This window comes from Micropterus salmoides, unplaced genomic scaffold (assembly GCF_014851395.1).
Source record: "Micropterus salmoides isolate LMB-PRFRI ecotype aquatic unplaced genomic scaffold, ASM1485139v1 Ms_hic_scaffold_17, whole genome shotgun sequence".
NCBI lineage: Eukaryota > Metazoa > Chordata > Actinopteri > Centrarchiformes > Centrarchidae > Micropterus > Micropterus salmoides.
Genome location: NW_024040817.1, coordinates 33209620 through 33229397, shown reverse-complemented (window position 1 = coordinate 33229397; position 19778 = coordinate 33209620). Strand labels below are relative to the sequence as shown.

The following is a 19778-nucleotide window of genomic DNA, read 5'->3' as shown; positions in this document are numbered from 1 at the left end:
CTTCAGTTATTCTGCTTTTTCCTTGGCTCTCCCTCTGCTCCTGAGCCCAGCCAATGACCTGCACCTCGTCAGCCTGCCACACCTGCCAGTAGTCAACCTCATCCCTGCCTGTATTTCAGCCCCGGTCCTCCACACCACTCTTTACTGATCGTCGTTGCTCCATACCCGGTGCCACCTCTGCGGCTCTCATGTTTTTGATTTCTCTCAATTTCCCTGTGCTTTGTCGCTTCTGTCACTAACCCCGTCTTTGTCTGCTTTCCTCCCAGGTTCACTCACCCTCATCCTCCGTCCAGTCGGCTGGGCTCTTCCTCCGGTCCCCTCCTCCTCAGACTTCCCTCCCGGCGTCCTTCTTTGCCTCCCCGCTTCCTCGGCTCCAGTGTTCCCCGGCTCCCTGCTCCCAGTCCCGTCGGTTTCCCCGGCATCCACCTCTCCTTCCACTCCAGTCCCTCAACCCCCTTTTCCCTCAAACCTCCTTCGCTCTGAGCGCTGCATTTGGGTCTTCTCTGTCCCCACACCACCCATAACAGAGTTGAGCTTTAATATTTGATTTTTTTTTTTTTTATCTGTGTTGCATGATGAGCTGGTTCTTTCAATAGACAATCAGAATGTAAAATGAACTTTCAGTCAGTAAAGACAAAATAACAATTTTTTAAATGGACATAAAACACAAATGTGGGCAATATTTAAAACCACAGTGGATGATGAGGAGATCCAGTGCTGCTCTTCCTAGCAGGGAGTGGCAAAAGAAGTAGACATGGCCTTTTCACATCCGTATCACCCCAGCCAAACCAACAGGTTCTGTATAGTGCCTGTTGGTTTGGCTGGTCTTTGTGGGCACCAGGCCCAAGGTCTTTGTGGGCACCGACCGTACATAGCTGTCACCAGTAATACAATGGGAGGAAAATAACAGTAAGTGTATTAAATGCTTCAGGTAAAAATATAAAGCTAACTATTTAAGGGGGCTCTGTTTTTAATGTTGTGAATACCATTATGTCACAATTGTAGGAGAAAACGGAGCAAAGTAGCAACACCTCAAAATATATTTGTGATAGTTTCTATTTTAAATGTTTGACTAAATTTAATTACAGTTTATACATTGTGGCCATGACCTCTACAAGGACCGATCACTGTCAACAGTTATATTCAAGATAATAATCTCACACAGGTCTGTCGATAGTATTAACATAACTGTACAGTCTATAAACATACTCAAATTCAAGACAGCACTGTGGGAAATTACAAGCTTTATTGTAAGCTGTTATGCACTGACTTCTGAGGATCAAACTGCAGAGTTTCTAATCTCTTATTCGATATAATGCCTTAATAAGCCAAAAAGTGGAAATAACTATGGCTACCATTATGCAAGCAAAATAGCTCATGTTACCATATTTAACTTAACATTATCTTACCATTGACTTCTTAAAAGAAATGTTATAATCAAGCGACATCCAAATTAATGACTCATAACTAAAGTTATGTGAAAATCTGAATCCAGGTTTAATTGATTTGCTTCAAATAATTTGTTATGTTAGAACTTAGTTTAAAGCTGATTCACGGTAACACTGGCTTATATTTCAGGTTTAGACAATTGTGGTGTTGCAAACCACAATTACATTATATACTTAAGATTTAAAATGCCTTAATGGTTTTATCTATAATGTCAATAACGTATCGATCATTATTTAAAGTTTTGGTGTATAGCTTTAATGTTAACTTACCTGAAATGCAAGCTGGGATCATCGGCTGGGACCAACCACAGAATTTCACTTGTATATGTGTAAGGTTTTCATTTGTGTGTGTGTGTTTGTGAGAGCGTTTCAGTTCAGTATAGTATGTGAATGAGTTTGGTTTCATGTATATGTGAGAAGAAAAATGTATATGCATTGTTTGACTTACGGGTTTCTTTTGGGGTGCCAGTCAGGTTTCTCTCCTGACACGTAAGATTGTTATGATTTTACACAGAATAATATATTTTACCTATAAAGTGACACAAAGGGTACATATACGATGTTATGGAACCTCACGTTAAGTGAAAACAATGAACAATAATGAAAACCACAACTCAGTTATAAAATTCAACAAAGGCAATGTATATTAACAAAAGCGTACCACAAATCAATAAACACAACTCAAATTTCCCCTCAGGGTTCTGTTAATTTCAATTCAGCAAGCAGTACAGTTCAAAACCGGTTCAGATTAAGTCTCAGAGCAAGAAAAAACACCCATCAAATAAAGATTGCTCTGCTCCTCAAAACAAATGTTAATCCAACATGAGAAAAAAACTAAAAGGTGCAGGCCGTCACAGCATGGTGATTCTGAATAATATCTCTAGTGGCACCTCATAATGAGCAGACTGCAGCGCACAGAGTGTTTTATTAAATCACACACTTTTTGGAGTTATGTAATTGCACATGACGACATTACGATTGTGATAATTGTGCAGCCCTATTTAAAATCCTTCTGCTTACCTACAAAGCCATTACTTGTCAGGCACCATCTTGTCTTAAAAAGCCCATAGTACCTTACCCGAATGCAGTGTTACTTGTGGTTCCTAGAGTCTCCAAAAGTAGAATAAGAGCAAGAGCCTTTAACTATCAAGTTCCTCTCCTGTGGGACCAGATCCCAGTTTGGGTTCAGGAGGCAGACACCGTCTCCACATTTAAGAGTAAACCTAAGACTTTTTGCTTTGATAAAGCTTATAGTTAGGGCTGGCTCAGGTGAGTCCTGAATCATCCCTTACTTTGCTGCTATAGGCCTAGACCAGGGGTATTCAATTAGATTTCAAAAAGGTCTAGTTAGAGAAAATTTCCTGAAGCAAAGGTCCGGAACATCAAAACGACGAACTTGCGTTATCATTCAGTACTATAACCTATAGTTGTATCAACACATGTTTTTAGTCAACAACGGACTGTCAAATCAAATAATATTTGTCAGTCAGTTTTCACATCAAACTGGAAGGATAATAAATAATAACTTTTCAAATAATAAATTCTAAATTTAAGTAAACTAAATTAAAGTGCCTAATTTTTAGAAAAAATTTAATAAAAAGTGTAGCTTGAAGTGATGAAGTGCAGTCTTAACCAATTTTATAATAAACACTCAACACATCATAACAAATGAACAGCTGTAATGCCTCCTCTTTCAATTCCTCTTACAGAGCTACCACTTTCCTACTTTCTGTTGTTCAGTGAGAAATGTGAGCTCCAGCTAGCATATTGGAGATCTATGAGATATTCTGGTTTTGAACTGCCCGTGGGAGGAATGTACATGTAAAAATCTGTACATTCTTGATTAAAAGTCATGTGAAATCTCTTTTATCTTTCGTCTCCTGAATTCGGGTGTGTTTCCAAAACGTCTCTGGTGAATCTCGCGGACTCAACTCGCAAGCATCGGTATGCACAGATTTGATTGGCTGAGCAGCGTCACATGAGACGATTGGAGCACATGCGATTGGTCTGTGAGTTTCCTGGTCCTCTAAACCAGTACAGTAAATGCTAAGCTTCGCGGGTTAAAATAGAAACGCTCCGTCACGAGGTAGTAAGTCTCAATAATAAATGGGCTGTAGGTCGGCGGTCCGGAGAGGACGGCGGCTGGGTCCGGATCCGGACCGCGGTCCGCCTATTAGTGACCTCTGGCCTAGACTGTCGGGGGACTTCCCATGATGCATTGAGCTCCTTCCTCCTTCTCTCTCTCAATCTTTATGCATTCTTATTCTATTGATGCATGTTTTTTTTGTTGTTGTTTTATATATATATATATTTTTTGTTTGTTTGTTTTTATTGATGCATGTTACTAACGCAACTTCTCCGGTAGTTTTGTGCTTTCTCATCCCTCTCTCCTCCTGTCTCTTTCTGCAGGTGTTTCTGGCTCCGCAACAGGGGCTTCCTGCTTACCCCCACGTTCCTGCTCTACACCTGTTTCTACAATTATTATCATTAGTCCTAGTATTTCTGTGTGGATATTGTGTTGGCTGCATATCTCTCTCTCCCTCTCTCTCTCCCTTACCCCCAACCGGTCGATGCAGATGGCCGCTACCTCCTAAAAGGGAGGTTTTCTTTGCCATTGTCCTTGCTTATGGTGTGAATTGTTGGGTCTCTGTATGATAAAGACTACGCTGAAAGAGTACGCTCTAGACCTGCTCTCCATGAAAAGTGCTGTGAGAACTTTTGTTGTGAATTGGCACTACATAAGTAAAATTGATAACAAGATACACTTCATGAGAACGACATGAGCAGGCCTCAGTGGGCAGAATGCCAATGTCCCACTTGGACAAGGGTGATGGATAAGTTTATCGGAAGTACAGTATGTGTTCAATCTGTCTGTCAATTTGATGGGTCCCAGCACATCCTGGGTGAGACATGCGTTCACCTAGTCTATCACAGGGCTAACTGAATTAATATACTGAATGCTAAGAAAAGTCAAATAGACAGAAAAAAAATGATTCAGCAAAATGTCTTTATTTGGTTTTAGGCATGTTGGTATGTGATCAATGAAGGAGAAAAAGCAGAGGTCAGTCCAGACATTAATATAGAGCAGTCTGGAGTCACACAGAGACCAAGCTGTTTGGTAGGAATTACATAGTTGAAAATGCTACTATCATAGTTATAGCTTTTCTCTTTAATATTCCTTAATTTAATCACTTTGGTTATTTTAATTAATTAAGGAAATTGTTTTCATCCAATTTTGCTCTTAAAGGGATACTTGGGGATTTTTGAAATGGAGCTGTTTAAGGTACTTATCCACAGTCAGTGTATTACCTGCAGTAGGTCCCCAGTTTGGAGAAGTAGAGAGAAGAAAACCTGTTAGCTGCTGACCCTGTCCACAACACTACATTGCTTAGCTTCCATGCTGGTACAACTCTGCTGGGTACACACTGACCACAATCTACTGCAGGTAATGCACTGACTGTGGAAAAGTATCTGTTAACTATCCCTTTAAGGAATATTTGTTCTGCGTCCATTGGCATATATTTTTAACAAGTAATTTGGTCTACATGTTAACAGAAACAATACATTGCTTGAAATAAAAGTAGCTAATGGACATAGTGTTATCGGAACACTACCTGACAACATATGCAATTCATTATGTTTTTACCATTTGAGTGCCAATTTTATAGGGAAAGGTCCTTGTGTCATTACCATCAGAACTTTAGACTTTAGAACAGGAGCCATAATGCTAAATAAATAAAATAAATAAATAACATTAAAGAGTCAGTTCAAACAAATCACAAAAAAATAATTTTCCCTCTTACCACTTGTGGTATTAAGGCATTCAAGAAGTACAACCGCTGTTGAGTTTTTCAAATATGTTTTTGAATGCTTTTAAGAGAGCCTATGTAACTTTTGCTGAACAAAGTGGCCACTGTGGAAAGAAGTGGTAATTACTGGATAAAATGCTCTCACATAGTTTAACAGAAGCACAAGTAAGAGATTAGTCAGCATGCAAAGTCAATGTCAGTCAGTGTCAGTAACACAGCAATATCTATCTAATTGTTATAACATTACCACCCTAAACAGGAGTTTAGTGCAACTCCAGGAGGTCATACTAGGCCAAGTAAGACTATAGCAGCTAATGTGTAATTATTTTAGCAAAGGTGCATTTCATTCCTTATGAATTAATTTGCAATTGTTATTTCTTCTACAGAATTCCATTCACTTCCACTGTACTGGGTTGGTAACCAACAAACCTTAGTAAATAAAACTCTAACTGTGACATTTTTTTTGTCATTTGCATGAACTGACCCATTAAAACATTTCTTTTTGAGAATGTACTACATTAATGTGTAAAACAAAATGTACACTTAAAACCTTTCAAGTCACAACTTGGTCTCCGTTTCCAGTTGCAGATTATCTACAATCTGTCCTTTACCTCCACCTTTTCATTTTTGCCAAAGACAAAGAACAGGACCTTAGTAACAACAGGCTAAAGCTTTAAGTCTTCAGTTGGCTACAATCTACAAGTGGGAAGAGAAACGAAAAGCAGTAGAAGAAGTGTAGTTTTTCGTTGGTACTAGCAACCAGCTTCTACTTTATTACAATTCTTTTCTTTTTTCATAATTCTTTTTTTTTCTAGTAGCTGGCTGTTTGGGGTGATTGTGGCTTTTACAAACTTTCCAGCCTTATAGTTACTGTCTCTGGAAAACTCACATCCCTTGCTCAAAGACCATTCCAAAGTAATCCTAACAATAATTTTCTTGGCATCCTTACACATGTAAAAAATGACATTTGAAATTATCATAAGTAATGTTTTCAAATCTAATAATAACAATATTACACTTTTTTTTAAAAAAGCAAACATTTGTTTTGGCAATGTTTCCTGTATACACCAGGATGAACAAAATACTCAAATGAAAAGAGGCAGAGAAATAAATTGTTCCCATAGGACCGACAAATGCTTTCCATTTAAAAAAACTAGTTTAACCACTACGCACTTCACACTACAAAAACACATTGACTTTATAGGTCTTCCATATCAAATACACTTTTTGGTATCGCATTGGTTTAACAGCTTTCAGGCTTTCAGTTCTGTAAAAAAGAGGGGGAAAAAACTTATCTTCATACTATTCTGCTTTGAGTAAACCTTTAACATTCATAAAGGGTTAAGGTAAACCTCGAGGACCATAAAACCTTGAGGCAACACACAATTTTGTGAGTGAGTTTCTTTAGCCTTGTAATCCAAAGCCATGGAAATTGAAATCCTGGTTCACTACATTTTTTCAACTGTTTAAAGTCCAATTGAAATCAAAATCAGTCCAGTCAAAAATGTAAAAATAAATATGTGGTTCCTTCTCAACGATGCTGCCCTCAAGGTTCACCTATTGTTAGCCATTCACACATCTCACTCAACAGGCATTTCTGTGCTCTGGACTTGAATGTAAAGGTATTTGGTTACATATTTCTTTAAGATATCTAAATATTTGGCACAAATTCAACTACTTTACAAAAGGAAGGAAGTATTATAGTATCAACATAAAAAGTATTTCAAAATATCTGACATCTTCATTTGGTTAACAAAATTTACTTAAAAGTAAAATGTTAGAATCAACAAAATAAAGACTTTCATGTTGAAGGGGTGCACCTGCAATGACTTCCAATGCAATGAAACTAAAGGACATGAAAGATATTTAAAAAATGGTAATGAAATCAAGAGCAACATTTTTTTTTGGCTTGGATTCAGTTAAAGCACTTTACACACAGGTGACCCCTTTAAAACATTCCAAATTTGTAAGGAAATGTAGTCTCTCTTAAAATATTTTTTTTAAAGGAAAATAATGAAAACCATCCAAACCTTTACATCTTTGGGTATCATTCAGCTTGGTTTTCATAGAAGAACTTTTTGGATATGCTGACACAGTGAAACATGAACCTTATCTGTGCATTCAGGCAAGTATCACCATAAAACGTCTTTAGCTGCCAAGTCAGTCGTTAAGGTCCCAGGGTGATCAATTTGGCATCTGGAACGTCAACCTGGCAGCCTGGCCTCAGTCATTTTTTTGGCTTATATTCAGAATGCCATCAGGTCTGTGCAGATCAAACAAGCATAGTTTCAACTTGTTGTTCTTTGGGAGGTCTTTGAGGTCCATATTTTCCGCTACATCCTCTGCACAAACATGTCTTTGGAGATGGACACTTGTGGGTATTTCAAAGCCATGGATAACCACATACTGGAGCAACAATAATCTGGTAGAAAACACTACATGGCCTTCTTGATATATTCTGATGTGAGATAAGAAAAGTTGAAGATTTCCACTAAAACTGAACATGATGGAAACAAAAGGTAACCTGGAGGAGGTTGTTAAGGCTCTTGTCGATCTCTGGCACGGTAAGGCTTAGACTTGTGGCAGTGGAATTCAGGCTCTGTCACAGTTATGCTCTCCTTGGTAGTCATCCTGGTGAGCACTCTCTGGACTAGTGTTGTTGGCAGCTGGCACGGTACACTAATACTGGTACTGGTCAAGGAAGTGATTGCTAAAGGGAAAGGGTTTCAGTATTTTTGGTTGAGGTAGGCTAGCAAAAGCAGCACAATCAGGTTAACATTGGCCACAACTATGGCTCAGGCATTCTTGCCAGACTGAGGTAGCTTTCTTTGGAGGTTTACAAGGTTCTTCTAAATGGCTTGTGTGGTGATAGACAATCATTTCTAATCAGAATCTCATTCACAAAGGCCGCTATGTTTCTTTCCTTTCTTATTGCAGAGGAATTGAAGGCAAGTCAAGAGTTCTGACACAACAGACTGACTGGAAAGTCTCAGTCAGGTGAGAATATTTGGCTTAATTTTGGGGGCACACAAGACTGTAGTGCACATTTTCACATGTCAGTTTAACAGAGGAGATCTGAGGAATAGAATATTTTGGTTATGGAACAGACTCTCACTGGAAAAGTGACATGAGTGTATGAGGTGCGCACACAAAAAGAATGTGACAGGACCTAATCTGGAGATGTAATGCTGTTTGAAAGATTTTCCTACAGGTGCATGTGCACAGGCAATAAAGGCAATAGGCTTTGGTTTGAGGTAGGGGTGGAGGATAGGGTTGGGGTGGCAAAAAATGTTCTATAAGCATTCTGTCGCAGTTTTGTGGGGCTACTTTGAGGTTATTAGCAGCAGTTTTTGAGGAAACTAAACCTATGACTGACCCCTTTTAAAGGCCACAGAAGGACCTCATTGATTGGAGGAGTGGGATTCCTAAGTGAGAAAGAGGGATGTGGGTGTTTATGTTATTGACCAGTGTTAGCCAGTGTCCGTGCCAAGCAAACCTGACAAATGCTGCTCAATGACAACCTGGCACTGCCCTGGACAGACCACCTGCTCAGAGGAAGAGTAAGCAACAGGACAGGAAGGAGATAAAACAGAGGAAAGACAAGGAATTAGTTTTATTTAAGTATTGTACTATTTTTGACATGCAAAAGCAGTGTACCATAGTACGAATAAAGATACTACATCACCAGTAGACTTTTAGCGATATACTACTGAGCTGTGAAGAATACTATTACTTACTGTAAAAGTCAGTTCTTTCAGTAGCTCAGTTTGTTCCATTTAACCTCTACTTATTAGTAGTAGATGGTAATTTAAAAAGGCACCTATCTGAGTTTAATCCTTATCTTGGAGGAACCCAGAGGTCACTTTTCAGTTTCTTGCTGAGATTTTCACTTTTGACATAACCAAACTTTAAAGAGAAATTCCAGTTTGTTCTTTTTTAGTCTTATTATTTGTGGTTTGGGCCATCATTTCTTAGGTTTTTATCACAAATGGCTACAAAAAATGTCATATCAATGTGTCATATGACAGAAGGATAAATACTAGCATCAAACTTCAACCAATATTTCAGTAGGTCAGTATTTGTTCCAAGAAAGAAAATGATAGATGCGTGTAAGGGGATCAACTGCTAAAGGTAGGCCCTCCGGTTTATTAGAAGTTGGACAAATGAACGAGCACACGTGTTATTTAGCATGAGAGCCGACAGCCAGTGGCTCTTTATATCATGACGCCAGATGGAGTCGGGACAGATGAAGACAGATGACTGCAAAAAATCACGGACATAATGGAGCTGAAGTTGTCTGTTCTCTGCTGGAAAGGTAATTAAGTTAGTCACACTTTAGCAATGCAAATGAAAGCTGTTGTTTGATAGCTATAGCTAGAAGCTGGCCATAATCACAGAGAGAAGTGACGCGTTTCGTCGGTGGTGTAAAATATGGAATGTTAGTTGGATTAATTTCATGTAGCCTTGTTATTCTCCAGTGCTGTGGTTTGGCCTTTCCGGTTACGTTAGCGAGACAATCAGCTCATCAGTAATTCCCAATAAAACGGTAACGTTAGCTTACAGCATGGAAGCATCAGCCAGCTAAACATCTACTGCTCTGGTAGAAAATACATGTGGTTGGATTAATTTCATGTAGTGATGCTCTCTCTAAGGCAGCATGGTGGTGCAGTGGTTTGCCTGACAGCAAGAAGGTCGCGGGTTCAGACCCCGGCCTTTCTGTGTGGAGTTTACATGTTCTCCCTGTCTCTGTGTGGGTTCTCTCCAGGTGCTCTGGCTTCCGCCCACCGTCCAAAGACATGCGGCCTAGCTTAATTGGTGACCCCAGGTTGTCCTTAGGTGTGACTGTTTGTTTGACTATGTGGTGTGGCCCTGCGATGGTTTGGCTACCTGGCCAGGGTGTACCCCACCTTTCGCCCGTTTTCAGCTGGGATATGCTCCAGCCCCCCGTGACCCTGTACGCAGGACAAGTGGTTGACGATGGATGGACTCTCTCTCTCCAGCGCTCTGTTTTGGCTTTGTCGGTTACATTTGTGAGACAATCAGCTGATCGCTAATTGGCAATAAAACGGCAGCTTCCAGCATGAAAGCTCAGATCAGCTAGCTAAATTTTTAGCTGAGATCAGATAGCTAAACTTTTACTGCCCTGGTAGAAAAAAATGTTGTTGGATTGTAATTCACTGTAGTTATTCTACAGCGCTCTGTTATGGCTTTGCAACATGGACAGAAATTTGCTGTTACCTTCCTGAGACAAACAGCTGACGAATATTATTGGCAATAAAACGGTAAAAGCAGGGAAGCTCAGATCAGCAGCTGCTTTTCACTGGTGGAAAAGATGTATTTATTTTACTGCTAGTAGTGACACATAACATGACCGTGTGCCTATCAAGTGACCAATAATAAATACTTTCCAAATTTGCATTAAAAAAAAAACCTTTTATTTTTTTTTTAAATAGTGCCTTGCCACTGTGCACACAAATGTGTAAATTCTTCTTTCACATGCTAAATGCCTATTAAAAATGTTTAAAAAACGTTAAAAACTACTTTGTGTTTTGTTGTATTTAAAAAAATTAAAAAAGACATTTTGGTAAGATTTGCAGATTGCCAATCTAATTAATTAAGCAAAGCGAGAGGAGCCTTGATCCTCACTTCATGTATGTGTTTCATAATGGGCTGTGGTGCAGAAACAGTGAGGCTTACATTTTCCTGTTATCTGTGAGTGGTCATACTTGATGCACTAGATGTGATAGTTTTTGAGATGTTCTTCATTTACTTTGGTATGTTAGTCTAGATGAGCGACCCTCCCAAGATGTAACAAAAAGTATGATTACAGTACAGTAAAATAATGTATTGTATGAGTATGAGACATCATGTAACATTTCTTGATGTGGCTGTTTAATGAACAAGTAACAATAATATTCACAATAACATATGGTTTTACTGAATAATCAAGTAAATATAATTTCTTAATATATCAATCTAAAGACATCTTTTGTCCTGTCTCAGGTACCGTAGTTATCCAACTTGCTTGGATAGGGCATCTCTTTGAATTTCTGTCTTGGATGGTCAGGTTGAGATTTACTTAAATAAAGCTTTTCTACTAGTGCAGGGGTTCTTAACCTTTCTGGCAGTCCGACCCCTTTTTGAAGTTAATATTTCATGACATTTGTTGCAGTGAGGTGCCTTTTTTAAATTGTTTTCTATTGGCAGTGAGCATTCTGCGTGCTGTTAATGCGCCCTGGGCACCTTGCATTGTGGGTGCCTGCTGCGCCTTGCGCTTTTGAATGAGTGCTCTGAGCGCACGGAGTTGAAAAAAATTCAACGTGTGCGGTTTTTCCCATTGTCCAATCTAATGAATGGAGAGACGGGCCCTCAGTTGTGCTCACGGACGTTTACAGTTGCTTGGATTGTCTGGCGCCCTCAGTTTGTCTATTTTTAAAGCAGGTGTTTTTAACAACAAAAGACACACACCTGTGAGTTGTGATCAAGTTACTTAGCAACAAACCAAAGATTACAGATCACTGGCGCTATAATTTTTGATTAGACAGACAGGACAGCTGAAAACACAGCACTTTGCTCTTTTCTAAATTTAACCAAGAAAAGGCATTGCTGTGCGCCTCGCTTTCTGTCTGATCAGGCCTTTTTTCTTCTTTGGCGTTTTTATAGCAGTTGGCATTACTGCCACCTAGTGGATTGAACAGTGCAAAATATTTACAGTGTCCACCCAAAGTGATTTCATTCACAACTATAGTCCGCCTAGTTATTTATTTATTAAGTTAGATTATATAAGTTATTGTTTTTCTATTTGTGTCTATAGCAGCATTCTTGCAACCCCCAGGAGGGTCCTGACCCCCAGGTTAAGAACCCACTGTACTAGTGGAATAAATTCACTCCTCTACTTTCTCTTTTGGTCTCTGCCACAGTAATCAGTTAGAAACATCAACAAAAAATGTCTGTCGCTCCACACTAATGATGTAAAATGACATAATTCTCAATTGAAATGTCAAATTAAATGTTACTTATGGCAAATGTGTGCTTACTTCAAAACCCAGAATATTTGCACCTGCTATGTACCTGCAGTGAATTTACACTACAGTTCTTCTGAGCCACAAGTTGAGTGCTAAGAGTTTACTTTTTCATCATTTAACTTGTAATTAAATGCAAGGCCCACTTGCCCATCTATAATGTACTTGTTTTATTAACTAGAATACCTTTTTTCAAGTCTCTACACCAAGACAAATACTTGAAAATGTACTGAAACAGTACTAAATTAAGTGGCTGAATAAAATCAAAAAAGCTGTGACAAGCATATTCTGAGTGACTACCTGAGGCACTGACTCCACTGTTTGGCGGTTTGCTCCATCTTTATGGATGCCATTGTGTCCTGTGTTGTCCCTCGGTACAGACCAGTTGTCCTGAGTCCCTTTACTGCAAAACAGACTGTAAACAGGTTCCAGCTACAGATTTTTCTATAACTTTGCAACATAACAAAATCTCAATTCATGAAGGTATAGGATTTTCAGAGGCTATTTCTATTCACTGGACTAGCCAGGTGTGGGTTTCTATATCAGTAAAATGATACACATTTCATTGGATTGTAAATTGACACGGATTATTTATAGTGTATAAAATACAAGTTGAAAGGATATACAGTGTATTGGTACTTACCTGCGACGGTATCCAAACATAAGGAAGAGCACACAGAAGATTATACAGGCTGTGCCAATATGGATGCCAATGACAATGCTGCCCAGAGAGGCTTCTCCATCCCTGCACTGACACAGACTGCTCCCTCCTGGAAACAAACACAGCACTAATGAGGACCACCCTGCAAAAAAGCTGAGATTTTGCCAAACTAACATTTCGCACTATATATCTGGTCCATGTTTTCCTGGATTTTACATATAGTTGAAATTATAGTCTTAATGCAATGTGCAGAAACTCCATAGAAATAATTTCCCTGACAATCTGGTGATCCTTGTGTGGAGGTTTGCCTGCAGCAATTTCAATGTGAGAGCTTTCTTATAGTAGCCAATATAAATTTTAAGAGAAATTCATCCTGGGCCATGAGTTTATTTGGGATTTTGCCCATGTATAATTTTGTACTTTAGTGATAATTGGGATATTGGATATTGTTACTTGTTATATTGTGACAATAAACCTACCTAAATGATGTCTTACATCATTTATGCATCTAAGAATATAGGAACTACATTAGGTTCATTACCCTTCACGTGTGTATAGTCTTTATTAATGTAGTTTCCAACTTGCAGATGAAATCTGTTTTTTCAAGGTTATCATTTCCAAAAATGCTGGTCTCATCCTTAACTTCATGATGGTATTGTCTAACTTTAAGCAAGATCAGAACATATTTGCACCCACTGTTTATAGTAGTTAAAAGGTGTCTATAGGTTGTGAATTAAATATATATAATTCAAATTTAACCATTGTACTTTGCACTCTTCAACAACATTTGCAAGTGTAACCAGAGGACTGGCTGAAAGCAAGACACAGTGCGTGACCATAATCACCAGTGCTTTGGTCACTCATGCCTTCCTCTGCCAGTGACACCAGTCTCTTGGAGCAGTCACTCTCCCCGTTTCCATTGTAGGCCAACAGTTTGACTTCATACACTCCACCCGGTTCTGAAACAGAGTGGCATACAGAGTCAGTCAAGAGTTTGAAACAATGTTTATGAAGTGGAATGATTTGTGAATGTCTCTGCTAAGTATGTGTTCTTCTTTAAGCAATCATACTTCGTTACACTTTTCTACACAACATACACAATGACTATTGTATTGGTGGTGCAGGGACTGCACGTGCACACTATAAAGATCAGAGGGGAAAATGGATTAAAGACGATAATCAAATCATCCACAGTTGATTCAATAAAAATCTGAATGTCATCATTTTGCTGCTGGCTGTCAAGGTGGTGGTCAGCAAACGATGTGGGCTTTGTAGATCATTGGCAGACTTTCTGGAGAAAACCTGGTCTGATTAGGAGAGACAGCATTCATCCCACCTTGGATGGGGAAGTTCTCATATATAGAAATCTTACTGAGTTTATTGGTGGACCAAATCCATGACAATTCAGAATTGAGACCAGAAGGCAGAGTCACAGTCTTACAAGCTCAGTGTTTCCATTTTAGCAGTTACCCACACAAAACTCCATAGTGATGGTGTCTGGCCCCCCATACCATTTAGCAAGTAATTCAATCAAAAATAAACAGAAGAGGAGCTTTGTATACAAATCTAATAAATATTAACACCACCGCTGGAAAAAGTACAAAACATAGTAAATTAAATGTGAAATCTGGAAGAATCTCATTTAATCTGGCAGGATATTCTTAAAATATAGATATACATGGAAAGTGAATATTTAATTGGCATTAAAGGAACCATTCTAAACTGGTTAAAGGTCTATTTATCAATCTCAGTTTGTACATGTTAACAATGAATCCTTGAGGGACGCTAGTGCGCATGCGTAGGATGTAGACGTGCTTAGCTTGTGCTCTCCACCGCAACTTATGCAAAATTACCGAACACCACGATAAAACTGTCCAAGAGCTGATATTTTTTGCTCGCTCGCCTATTTCATCTGTTGAACTTAGCTTGAAAATGTCGCGGCAAAGAAACCCTCCTGGGAAGCCCAAGACCATCAGTGGATACATCGGCAGTGCTAATGCTAGCGAGTCTAGTGCTAGTGATAGCCACTCTTACGAGCCCTCTGCTAAACCTACGACTACCGCTTCAGATACTATGTCCATAGACAAAACCCACATGTACGAGATATGCAAGGAAATCTGTAAGGAAATGTCAGAGACGACTCTGGGGAGACTCGATGAACGTTTTGATGCCTTTGACACCAAGTTTCAGTCTGTGCTCTCTGTGCAAACTGACCTGCAAAACCGCATGGTCAGTCAAGAGCAAGTGACCAGTGCACTTGAAGAGCATGTGGAAGTGCTTGACATAAAGTGTGAGGATTTAACAAAATGCACCAGCCAGCTTCAAACCAAACTACTGGACTTAGAAGCACGGTCCCGCAGACACAACATCAAGATTGTTGGTATAAAAGAAAATTCAGAAGAAGGAAAACCAACTGATTTTGTTTCCAAACTTATTCCTGAACTGCTGGGTAAACAGCACTTTCCACATCCAGTGAAAGTTGATCGCGCACATCGTTCTCTGCAACCTAAATCTGCGTCGGGTGGCAAGCCATGATGCCACCATGATGGCTCGTATTCATCATTTTCAGGTTAAGGAGCAGCTTCTACGCCTCAGCAGGACGCAATCAATGGAGTACAAGGGAAACAAAGTTCTGATCTTCCCTGATTATACTAACGAAGTGATGAGCCAGCGCTGTGCCTTTCGAGACGTGATGAAAGCCCTGAGAGACGTGGGAGTTAAACATCACCTGCGCCATCCGGCCAGGCTTCATGTTTACTGGGATGAGGAGGAATGATCCAGCGGCAGCTGAAGCAGCTCGTTCATTTAAGGAATGTCGCGCCACATGGCAATTATTAATGCACCAGGGCGCAGGACAATTTCTCTTAAAGGCGTATTTTACTTTGTTTTCAAATGTGTTACTAGCTTTCAATTTTCAACTTATATTTACATTGTGGTGGAGGGCGCTACTTGGGTCCGGCCTACTATTTGTCCAGCAGCTCCTGTGTTGACCAAATTTAAGGGACGCGGAGGTGAGGGAGGGGTGGTTGATGTGGGACTGTGTTGTTGTTCTTGTTTGGCTCAGATGCACATGTTTTATTCACTTGCATTCAGTATTGCAACAGCATTTGTATTTTTTCACATTTTTTCAAAATGACTCAAGTACAAGGTAAAATGCATGTAGGAGGCAGAGATTTACAACTGATTTCATGGAACATGAAAGGGCTTGGTAGTGTAGTCAAAAGGGAGAAAGTTTTTAAACACCTGAAATCTCTTTCTGTGGATATAATTTTTTTGCAAGAGACACATATCAAAACAACTATGCAGCACAGGCTGAAATGCAATTGGGTATCTCAGATATATCAATTGCCATTTACCTCGCCCGTGGTGTGGCAATATCGTTTCGAAAAAAAATCCCATTCCAGGTAACTTCTTTTAACAACGACCCTCTTTGTAGAAATTCATTTGTCTCTGGTACTATAAACTCGTTCTCAGTAACCCTGCTTAACATATATGGTCCGGACAAGACCAATTTTTTCAAAAAGGTTTTTGATCTGCTTCCAGACGATAGTGACTCAAACATAATAATAGCCGGGGAATTTAACTGCTATCTAGATCCTTTCTTAGACAGATTATCTACACGACCAGCACCTGAAATTGCATCTGTAAAGCTTCTAAACAAACTTTTGAAAACTAGGAATCTAGTAGATATTTGGAGGATTCAGCATCCTACAAGCAAAGAGTATTCATTCTACTCAAATGTTCACAAACAGTAGGACTGATTATTTTTTGACTAGCTCTAACCTTATTTCTCAAATCACCAATTCCAAGTACCATAATATTTTAATTTCTGAACACAGCCCCTTAGCAATATCATTAAATATTTCCCTCCCAAAACAGACTTATTCTTGGCGTTTTAACCCAAATCTTCTAAGTGATGACAACTTTGCTAAGAATATAACCTCTAAATTGGAACAGTTTTAGCTTGGTGTACCTCATTAACAGAAACTAGTATTTAATTTACATGGGTATTTTGTGCAAATAAAAGCTAATGCCACTTTTTAGTCACAAGGTGGCAGCGTTGGCTCACAATACAGGAAGAATTTAGTCTTACAAATGTTCTAAATGTTGTCTTTTCCTCTGGGTTTGTTCACACATGTACAACTTGTGAACTGCATGATCTGCCTTTTCTACAGGTTTCTCTCAATAGTTCTGCATTTCAACCACGATGGAAGATTAAAGATTGCTGTGATGGTGTGTTATATTATATAAACATGTTTTTCCTTTCCCCAGCATACGCATCAGGCCAAAAGATCCTCATGGATGGATGAGGCAGTCGCCCTTTGTCGGTTAACGGTTTAACACAGGACATAAATGTGAAACCAGCACAGAAGTCTTGGTTTGCGGTTTTCAGGTTAAGATCTTTATTAATGAAGGCAAAGCCAGATCAGTCCTACAATTAATATTCTAAAAAAACATCTCTAAAAGAGAGATTTAGATGAAATCTGATAAACAAATGTCTCAGCCAACGCAGCTGTGACTTTTGTTGTTCTCAACATTGCAAGAATGTATTTTGTTTTGTCACTGTACTCAGTTAAAAGAATGGTCTGTGTGTATTTTCATGTAGAACCAGTAATGTTATTTAAATTATTTTCTATTAATAAAATCTTGAGAATTGTATAGCTTGTACAGTTCCAATCTTCTGTTTGTGTTATTGTTAATTGCAACTTATAAATATTAGAATACATTAATGGTTTTATATAAAACATGTTTATCCATTAATGCACTATGCATCTGTTCAATATATAAATGATTACAACTGCATAAAATGTGATTAAGTTTACAGTCAACCAAGTGAGGCCATATAAAATGTGTAAATACGCCATTCTTCAGGACACAACACATAAAGGTAAGGACTTCATAATGTGCCTGCCTTAGGCCCAGCAACCTGCCTGTAAGCTGTGTGGTATTCTTGGTATTATAGGGACACAGTATCTACAGCTAAAGCTGATGAAAATATCATTATTGTCAGTGTGATATAAGTAGTGGTGATGTACATAAAATGTTGTTTCTTAAAACATAAACAGAAATAACTCAGATTCTGTTTTAATCTCTCCAGTTTACTATTTATCCTCTTAGTAAAGTTCATAACAAGTCAACTTTACATGCAGAAGATCAAGTATACGGTTTTATTCTAACTGTAGACAAAATAGCACAGTTCAATAGAGTAATAGACCCCCCCCCGTGGCAAAGTAAGCGCACCATATAACATAGTGGGAGTTATCATGTGCAGTGCATGACAGGACCATCGACTGTGTGATTGAACAGCTGATACTTGAACGTCTAGGGTTACGTATGTAACCCTTGTTCCCCGAGAAGGGGAACGAGACACTGCGTCGGTGACGACACTATGGGAACGCCTCTGGGCATGGCAGGGCTGAAACATGAATGAAACTACTCCAATCCTATTGGTGTTGCTAGAACGGTAGCGTGTGACGGCGTAACTGGAGGCGTATATAAGGTAATCCGTGCACCTGATAGGCCAGGGAAATAGTCTGAACAATGCAGTTGCTGATCGTGTGTTTGGAAGCGGGGACCCCAGCCTTGGGGGACCCGAAACACACCAGCAACTGGTCTGCCTTCCTCCACCGGCAAGACCTCAGAGTGTAAATACTCAGTGCTCTGACAGGACAGAGCAGATGAAGTCTCCCGTCCTCCGCCGTCACATGAGGTGGGGGATGAAACGCCTGCAGCACCGTGAACCCTGCCAACCTGGATGGGACCTTAGGGACATAGCCCGGACAGGGGTACAGGATGGCTGTGACCCTCCCCGGGGCAAACTCCAGGCATTGCGGAGACACCGAAAGTGCCTGTAGATCCCCCACCCTCCTCAGAGAGGTGATAGCGAGGGGAAAGGCCATCTTAAGGGTCAGGTGCTTGGCCTCAGCCGACTCCAGGGGTTCGAAGGGGGCCTCAGCCAGCGTTTCGAAAACCACCGCCAGGTTCCAGGTGGGAAGCCTGGAACGAGTCACGGGTTTCATCCTCTGGGCTCCACGGAACTGGCACGACCAGTGGAAGCCTCCCCAGAGGCCCATCCCTCAGAGGGGTGTGGAACGCCGCCACGGCAGCCACATATACCTTGAGTGTGGATGGGGAAAGGCCAGCAGAGAAACGGTTCTGGAGGAACTCCAGTACCATAGTCACCGGGCAGGTAACTGGGTCCACCGCTCGTTCTCTGCACCAGGTGGCAAACACATTCCACTGTAGGCTGTACATCCTTCTCGTGGACGGGGCTCTGGAGCTGAGCAACGTCTCAACTGTTCCTGCCGCGAGGCCCGCCTCCAGGAACTGGACCCCCTCAGGGGCCAGACCCACAGTCTCCATAGGGCGGGGCAAGGGTGAAAGACCTGGCCCTGCACCTGAGACAGCAGGTCCTTCCTCAGAGGGACCTCTAGGAGCAAAAAGTCCGAGAACCACACTCAGGCCGGCCAAAACGGGGCTACTAACAGTAGGCTGACACCGTCCTGACGGACCCGCTCCAGAACCCCCGGAAGCAGAGCGACTGGGGAAAAGGCATACAGCCGCAGCCTCTGCCACGTCTGTACCATGGCATCCAGCCCTAGCGGGGCTGGGGGCGAGAGGGAGAACCACAGAGGACAGTGCGTCGTCTCTTGAGACGCAAACAAGTCCACGTCTATGGGGCCGAACTCTTCGCATAATAACTCCACCACCTCGGGGTGGAGTCTCCATTCCCCGGGCCTCAGCCCCTGTCTCGACAGCAGGTCTGCTCCCTGATTCTGGGTCCCAGGGAGGTACATCGCTCTGAGGGACAGCAGTCTCTACTGGGACCACAGGACGA

General features: G+C 40.5%; 1 protein-coding gene across 1 annotated transcript in view; it reads right to left on the bottom strand.

The window, feature by feature from the left end:
- Positions 1-278: 278 nt before the first annotated feature.
- si:ch211-57n23.4 (immunoglobulin superfamily DCC subclass member 3) overlaps positions 279-19778 on the bottom strand; it is a 58520-nt gene continuing 39020 nt past the window's right edge. The window contains exons 11-14 of the mRNA XM_038724295.1: positions 13786-13899; positions 12923-13049; positions 12580-12694; positions 279-503 (exon numbers count right to left, since the gene is read on the bottom strand). Of these exons, the coding sequence (XP_038580223.1) occupies positions 279-503; positions 12580-12694; positions 12923-13049; positions 13786-13899 (581 nt within the window). The remainder of the gene's footprint in view (positions 504-12579; positions 12695-12922; positions 13050-13785; positions 13900-19778) is intronic.